We start from the raw sequence: 8679 nt of genomic DNA on the forward strand, positions 1-8679 counted from the left end.
AATAATTTGTGAGCTCTTTACCTTCAAATGTCTAAACCCCAAAATCACTTTGCTGTCTGTTTTATCCATATTAGTAGAGATGACAGAAAATCTTTCAACAGAAACCCAAAAGCCTTTTTGAAGCCATTACCAAGTACAAAGCCTCAGACCTTTAGCTTCTCTAGTTGGATTTATTGTGTCAGCATGAAAGTCTTTTTTAAAAAAATAATGGAAATTGCTGTAATTATAATCACTTTAGAACACCAGTATTATTATTAATAAGACCAAATTACACGGTTCAAGCAGCTGCTGGTTCTCTCCTGTTAGAAGGAAGTCATGTAATGGTATCAGAGCTCCAGCTCTCATCTCCATGCCAACATGGGGCTGCTCACATACGGGCTTCCGGGTGGATGCCTGTGATGTCTTGGAAGGGTGTCAGGCCGAAAGAGGGACCCCAGTTCTTGATTAAAGCACCCAGGGACTGAACACATTCCCAGCCTTTCCCAGGAGAGAGCAAGGAGCATGGGGCTCTGGTTCCTGTTGAATCTTCTTGTACGGTCTCTCCCATGCACACCTGGATCCAATTATTCAGGATGCCAAGGCTTGAGCCTCACCCTGAAGGAAGGGGATGCACAGAGGGGTGGCTGGGGCTGGGAGAGTCCAGTCTGGGTCATATGTTAAGTTCCTAATACCTGAGGGTGCACAGTTCAGGGATCTCTGGTTGATGAGAAAAACAAGAGGCCAAAAACCAAAGAAAATAAATCAGAAGGGAGGAAGGGAAGGGACCAGGTGTTTGCCAGGTCATTGAGAACTTGGGTTCTGGAGTCCAGCGGCCTGGGTTCAACTTGTGGTGCTTTCTAGAGCTTTGCTTTTGCCTTGTCCCATTGCCGTGGGAAGGCCACTCAACTCCAAACTTCAGTTGTGCTGTCTGTTAGATGGGGGTAAGAACTTGGGGCCCTTTTGAGGATTCCTGGGGAAGGCACCTGGAAGGCATGTAACACGGTGCTGGCCACAAGAGGAGCCCTCCATACTATCTATGACTATCCCTTCATTTTCAAAAGATTCTCTTGAATTTACAACTCCATTTTTCTCTCCACCTAAGCAAGTTTTATTTTAGGCTTCAGAAAATCAGCAGAGCACATATGCAGGACTCTTGGCAATTAACAGAGCAGGAAAACTTCCATGAAGTTCGGAAGTCACCCCACAGCTGCCCCCTCTTGCCTGTTACAGACCCCCCAGTTAGTGGTCTGGGATGTTTCAGGAGGAGGCAGGCGGAGAATGAATTCTGATTTACTTGTCATTAACACCTAAGAGTTTACAGTAAGCATTTGGAATGAGCACACATGAATTCTTCTATAAAGCAGCTTATTACTAAATCAGGCCAAGGAAAAGGCACAGAATATTTCACTTCCCGTCAAATGTAAAAATTAAATCTAGATTGTTAAAAAGAGCCTTCCCTGGAAACATGAGAATGTATAACTGAGAAGTAACCTTGAATGAACTATTTCCTAGGCCTCAGTAAAGACAGCAGCATAAGATACTCAATACATTCTTCTTAATTCAATAAACTTCATCATTTTAGAGTAAAGGTGATTGGACTAATTAATAAAGACAAACTATTATTTGAGAGTCCCTTGGACAGCAAGAAGATCCAACCAAGTCCATCCTAAAGGATATCAGTCGTGAATATCCTTTGGAAGGACTGATACTGAAGCTGAAACTCCAATACTTTGGCCACCTGATGCGAAGAGCTGACTCACTAGAAAAGACCCTGATGCTGGGAAAGATTGAGGGCATGAGGAGAAGGGGTCAACAGAGGTTGAGATGTCTGGATGGCATCACCGACTCAACGGACATGAGTTCGAGTAAACTCCGGGAGTTGGTGATGGACTGGGAGGCCTGGCGTGCTGCAGTCCATGGGGTCGAAAAGAGTCGGACATGACTGAGCGACTGAACTAAACTGAACTTTGGGTGTCAGGACCCACACTGCCCAGATTAATTTTTGTTGTTGAGTCACTCAGTTCTGTCCAAGGGATTTCCCAGGCAAGCATACTAGCGTAGGTTGCTATGGTTGAGAAAATTCTCTTCCACTCAGAACATCAAGACACACATTCCCAGGTGGTAATGATTATTTGTTCCAAAAGATTATCCTTGGACCACAAGAGAGGTTCACCCTCAATATCTCAGCGAAATCTCCTGAAAAATGAAATGTACCGGACACTCACTGCCAGCGCATGATCTCACGTGGTGGCCTTCACCAGTACCAACCTCTCCTGGCCAAGTTAAGCTTTGTCAGCTGACTCCCTCCCCCTCGACTTCCCACTGCCCCCCAACCACCCTCCACCGGAGATGCCAAAAACAGCCCTTAGATGAAAGGCAAGCAGAATCAAAGTTTTGAGCCGCAATACATTTTTGAAGGCATTTCTCTTTTCAACTAATTAAACAAGTATAGAAGTTATTCAGTGGGGTTTCTTTTTTTAAAGAGATTAGCATGGCATGTCTTTCCTCTTAAGAAAGTCTTGAATAATTTAATTAGAATTACACCGAAGTCATGAGTATGTGCTATTTATGGAGGAATCACAGCTGAATTAAAAACCAAATGACAACGTTAAAAATAAAAATAAAGTATCTTCAGACAGCATATTCGATCGATAAGAAAAACTTGACTTGAAATCACAGATTGAGTAGTTTGGAAGGAGGAGGGGAGCCAAATCTACTCCTAGGATTTAGTTTTCCTTAAAATGACCGGGCCTGGGCACATGGATTTCTTGCTACAAAAAAAGTGCTAATAACTGAAAATCAGGATAAGATTTGATTTTAATTTGCCATTGGGAGACCACTGTTTGATTTTAATTTGCCATTGGGAGACCACTTGGTCTCCGGGAGCCTGACTCAGCCCGTGTTTTTTTTCCCCAGTCCCTTTACTGCATTTAGCACGTTCCTTTCACGTGCATAGACTCTTTCATCGGTGCTGAGGGCCCAGGCAGCCTGGAGCCGCTGGGCAGCTCGGAGGAAACTGACAAGCCAACTCAGAGAGAGCAAAGTGGCGCCGTGGAAGCACGGCTCCTTCCACCGGCAGCCAGCGAGCCAGCCTGCTAAGACAGCGTTGCTTTGAGCTGAGATAAAGCAAGAATCCCTTGTAAGGGGTACTGCGCCGTTGGAGGCTGGCCACGAGCCTCCTGAGCGATGAGACAGCACGGGGGCGGGGGTGGGAATATTAGCGCAAAGTGATTTCCCTCGGATCAGCAGCATCGCTCCCTGGGCCCACCAAACAGTCTCTTCGCTGAAAAGAGGTGTCGCTCGCCAGGGGCAATGCCGTTAGAGGCAAGTTACAGGTCTCTCGCCTCGCAGGCACATGGTGAGGAACAGCTAAGGAACAGCTAACAAGTTCGGAAGCACGCACACCGGCTGCGCCGGGGGCTGGGCAGCTCCGCATCCCGAGTGCGCGCGCCCTGACTCCCGACCTGGAGCCCCGCTGGATCCCCAAGATCTCTCCGGGGACAGCTGCTGCTGCTCTGTGGGAGACGCTAAGCTGCGGGGGAGGCACAGCTGGGCGCCTCCAAAAGTCCCCCAGAAGCCCCCGGTTGCAGGGTGCCGGGTCGGAGAGGGCTGGCGAGCGCGCACCGACCTACCTTCTGCGGGGGGGTCCCGATCTGCATCTCCAGGTAGTAGCCGCGGCCGGAGTCCCCCTGCAGGTTATCCACCATAGCCAAGAAGTTGGCCGCACCCCCAGCGGGCTCCAGGGCGAGCGCCAGGCCGTCCGCGTGGGGCTCAGCAGGGGGTCCGGGCCCCGGGGTAGGCACAGCCCCCCGGCTCGCGGCCGAGGCCACCCGGAGAGGCAGCGTGAAGGGCACGGAGGCCAGCGCCGGGGCCGCTCGTAGGAGCCACTGAGCCAGCAGCGGCAGCAGCAGCGCCCGGGCCAGCGCGCCCATGCCCGCGGTGGGGCTTGGGGGGCGCGCTGGGCCGGGCCCGTCCCGTCCGGCGACAGCGGCTCAGCGACTCGGCGGCGCGCGGGGCTGCGGGGCAGGGCTGGGCGCGCAGCGGGGCCGGCGGCGGCGGACCGGAGGAGGAGGACCGAGAAGGAGGCGCGGCCGGAGCGGGAGGAGGAGGCGCCGGAGCCGCCCCAGCCCGCGCCAAGTTCTGCAAGTTGGTCGCCGCTGCCCCCTCTGGCGGGCGGCGGCTGCCCCGCAAGGGCCGGGCCCCTCCACGCCCCGGCCAAGGTCAAAGCGAGGCGCGGGGTGCGCCCGGGTCCCCTCAGGCTGGCCCCGTTCACCCTCGGTCGTCTCGGGCGGCGCCTCTTTCCCGGGAAACTCGAGTCCCCAATTTCCTCGGAACGCGCCCCGCTGCCGCGGCCAACGGATGTGACGAGGCTCATCTGATACCAGAGGGGAAAGTTTCGGGAACCCTTAAAGGGGCAGCGAGGGCCTGAACGGGCTCCCTGGCCCCGCGCACCAGGTGCCTCGCAGGTGTTCCCCAGCCCCGCAGTGGCGGGGGCTGCCAGGGGTGACGTGGGGGTCAGAGGGAAGTGCAGGGAGTCGTAAAAACGCAGCGAGCATCTCAAGGAGTGTAAGAGTCTGCGCCTCCCCTCGCCAAGTCCGTCCCTGCAGCTTTTCAGCCTTCCCGGAGTCCGGCTGCTTCTCGGGGCATTTTCCGTGCACTGCGCACCCCCACCCCCCACCCGCGTTCCGCATCCCCACTTCTGAGGCCCCTGAATGATTCTGACGAGATCTGATTGGAGGCTGGGAGAGGTGAGGGTTTGGAGAGCCAGGCGAGGACGCGAGAGCTTTGGAGACTTCCCCCTAAAAAGCCTGGGGGAGGTGGGGGTGTTCTTGCTGCTGTAGCTGCGCCGGCCTCGGTTCTCCTTCTGCGCCCAGTGTTTCGGCTGGGAGGAGGCGTCCGCAGCTGGCTTTGAGCCTGGGCTTCTTTGCCCCCTGCTCGACCGTAATGCAGATAGGATGCTGCTAGGAGCTGCACTTCACCTGCCCCAGGACTCCCTCACTCCATCGGGCAAGTTGCAGTCATCATCCAAAATCAGGGCCATTGAATTTACAGCTCTGCCTCCATCCCTCCCGTTCCCGCTTCCCCCAAGCTCTTCGCGGATGGTCTAATTAATACTTGTTTAGCCACAGACACCAAGGCAGACCCAGAAATGCATTCAGTAATGCAAGCGATCAGAGTGATTTTATTTTAAATATTAAACGCAGGGGGGACAATTACACGAGCTGAAGTCCATTGATTTCTACTGAAACGGGGAGTAGACAATGCTTTCTACCTCCTCCAGCTGAATTATGTTGGCTGTTTTTTAAAAAAACAAACAAGCCCATCTTCAAACAGTAGGGAGGTTGGAGGAATCTTCCCTCCTCCCTGCAATTTCCAGTTACTGCTACTCAAGATTTGATTTTTACTCCTATCTTCTCAATTTTAGAATCATGTCTAGCTCTGCAAGGGACCCTTATGTCGGAGATCTTCAACTGTATTGATTTTCAGATGACTTTAACTATAAATCATACTTTTCCCAAACTATATCCCAACTTTAACAAATCCCTGGCCACACAAAAAAAGACCTGGTTGGGTCCTGGGATATAACCTAAGTTGATATTCCCCATAAATCTGCATAGTGATTCCAGAGCTATTATATTCATATATTCACATTTCAAATTCAAGGTTGGAGAAGTGTAATTTTTTAAAAAATGATTATTTATACTCCTCAGTGTCCAGTCTTGAGGGGTTCAAAAAGACATCGAGACAGCTCTCCGAAGACTGCAACCTTGTAAAAAAAAACCCATGAAATTTATTAAGGACATTGACACACGGGCTACGTGACATAGAAGTTCAACATAAGAGACATTTGCTCTAATAATTAAACAGCCCAGGAGAAGTTTTTAAAAACCGAGTCTAATTAAGGTTTGTCCTTCAGGAAACTCCTGACTCCATCTAATATGAGTATTCATGAGCTTTTCATTTTAAGAGGGCTTGTTTAGGTTTGTGGGTAAACAGATGCAGTAAAATATGGTCACAGAGGACCTCAGGCAGTTTTGATGGAGGGCAGAGCTGCCGCATCAGAAAATAATGCAGACGGAAGTGACAGCATCTGATGACTGTCCCCTTGGTGGCATCTGTTTTTATGAATGGTCTTAGAATTCTTGACCCCTGCTCAGAACTATGGTGCTGGCTGGATTTGGGAAACAATCATTTTACTTCCAGGTATTTTAACTGAAATCATATGGGGCAGTCCTCCCATAGGGTGGCTTTGGGTTTCTTTTACAGCATCCTTGAAGGGCTTCAAGAAATATCAATCTCAGATATGCAGATAACACCACCCTTATGGCAGAAAGTGAAGAGGAACTAAAGAGCCTCTTGATGAAGGTGAAAGAGGAGAGTGAAAAAGTTGGTTTAAAGCTAAACATTCAAAAAAATAAGATCATGCCATTTGGTTCCATCACTTCATGGCAAATAGGTGGGGAAACAATGGAAACAGTGAGAGACTTTATTTTCTTGGGCTCCAAAATCACTGCAGCCATGAAATTAAAAGACACTTGCTCTTTAGAAGAAAAGCTATGATCAACCTAGACAGCATATTAAAAAGCAGAGACATTACTTTGCCAACAAAGGTTCATCTAGTCAAGGCTATGGTTTTTCCAGTAATCATATATGAATGTGAGAGTTTAACCATAAAGAAAGCTGAGCACTGAAGAATTGATGCTTTTGAACTGTGGTATTGGAGAAGACTCTTGACAGTTCCCTGGACTGAAAGGAGATCAAACCAATTAATCCTAAAGGAAATCAATCCTGAATATTCATTGGAAGGACTGATGGTGAAGCTGAAACTCCAATACTTTGGCCACCTGATGAGAAGAACTGACTCCTTAGAAAAGACCCTGATGCTGGGAAAGATTGAAGGCAGGAGAAGAAGGGAATGACAGAGGATAACATGGTTGGATGGCATCACCATCTTGATGGACATGAGTCTGGGCAAGCTCTGGGAGTTGGGGATGGACAGGGAAGCCTGGCATTCTGCAGTCCATAGGGTCGCAAAGAGTCGGACACAACTGAGCGACTGAACTGACTGACTGAGTGAAGGGCTTCTCCAAGGAAGAAACCACTTCTCCTCTGTGGGTGAACAATAGACTGGGAAGGGAGGAGGTGACACCTCACTCCTTGAGGACAGCCCCACATCCTCTTCAGATTGGCCTGTGTTCCCTTACTGTACTCATAGCTCCCCCCTCTCCTCTGCCTCTCCTTCTCACCCTTCTTCTCCCCTCTCCTCTCCTCCCGTTCCTCCCTCCAGCCTGAACACCTCCACTCTCGGCCACACTCTTTCTTGGCCCCCTCAGGAGCATCAAAACCCTGCAGTGAGATGGTCCTTCCCTCCTTGCCATGCCCCTGGACAGCAGGAGGTGAGATAGGGTCTCACATCCCAGCCCACATTGTTCACCAGGGATTCCTTCCATGGATACAAGGTGTTTGGCCAGAAAGGTTGTCATTGATATGTGTGTTGATGTTCCTTGGCTTATACACTGGCTCCGAGTTCCTTAGACACCAGCAGTTCTCAGAATTTTTGGTTTAAGGTCCCTCTTAAAAATTGACCCCAAAGAGCTTTTATTTATGTGGGTTTTATCTATCAATAGTCAGCAAATTAGGAACTAGAAGTAAGAAATTTCAACAGTATGTAGTAATTCATGTAAAATAGCTATAACAAACCCACTACACAGCAACATCAATAACATTTTAATAAAAACTAACTTTACTTTTCAAAAGATGAGAAGAATCACGTTATTTTTGCACTTTTGCAAATCTCTCTCTGGCTTAATAGAAGGCAGCTGGATTGTGATATCTGTATCTATATTCAGTCTATCAGGAAGCTGCTGGAAAATTCTGTCCAACAGGCAGGAGAGAATGAGTGTGAATAAGGCAAATAACATTTTTGTATTATAAAAAATGTTTGGAGCTAAAGGACCTCCTGAAAGGGTCAGTCTACACCTTGAGAACTGCTGCTTCGCAATATCTTTTTGGTTTTTATGTTTGCATCTTAATTTTCAACATAAAAAGAGTCCTTTGTACCGGGCACTGTGTCAACAATGGGGAGGAAAAAGTGAAATAAGAGCTGGTCCTTAAGTTTGCGGACTAGACCTAGGAGCCAGTCCCAATATCCTAGTGATGCCTGGCCTCCCCAGACTTAGCAGGAGGGGATCCCTGCCACTGTAGCCAGAAGAAGCTGGTCCATTGATCTCTTCATTCTCCTGCAGCTTTATTTCCCACCTGCCTCCAGGTGCCTTCTAGGCAACATCTGAACATTTTGGTTAAACGTTTCTCTTTTCTCTTTTTTTAAACCTGCCCTGATCCTGCCCCTCTGCGGCTAGTGCTTCTAATCTCCTGCCCTCTGAAGATGCTGCCTGCACTCCCATCCCAATTTCCACCCTCTCCTTCACTCCTCACTTACAAGTCCCCATCCACACATGGACAGGCTGTGCCCTGGTGGACAGTCTCCAGCCTTATCCTACTCAGCCCCTGGGCAACATTCTCCATCCACATCTCCATCAAGCCTGAATTTTCACTAGAATCACCCGGGGATCCTGCAAGTGACTCTTCCCTAGAGGTTCCCATTCAGTTGGTTTGGGGCATGGCTCCTAAACTGCTAGTTTTCAAAGTTTCCAAGTGAATCTGGAATTTGAACCTGGGAGAATGAGATTTACCAATCTG

General features: G+C 49.3%; 1 protein-coding gene across 1 annotated transcript in view; it reads right to left on the minus strand.

The window, feature by feature from the left end:
- BACE2 (beta-secretase 2) overlaps positions 1-4059 on the minus strand; it is a 104397-nt gene extending 100338 nt beyond the window's left edge. The window contains exon 1 of the mRNA XM_040232263.1: positions 3612-4059. Within this exon, the coding sequence (XP_040088197.1) occupies positions 3612-3911 (300 nt within the window). The 5' untranslated portion in view covers positions 3912-4059. The remainder of the gene's footprint in view (positions 1-3611) is intronic.
- Between the last annotated feature and the right edge of the window lie 4620 nt (positions 4060-8679).

This window comes from Oryx dammah, unplaced genomic scaffold, assembly GCF_014754425.2.
Source record: "Oryx dammah isolate SB20612 unplaced genomic scaffold, SCBI_Odam_1.1 HiC_scaffold_2, whole genome shotgun sequence".
Classification (NCBI taxonomy): domain Eukaryota; kingdom Metazoa; phylum Chordata; class Mammalia; order Artiodactyla; family Bovidae; genus Oryx; species Oryx dammah.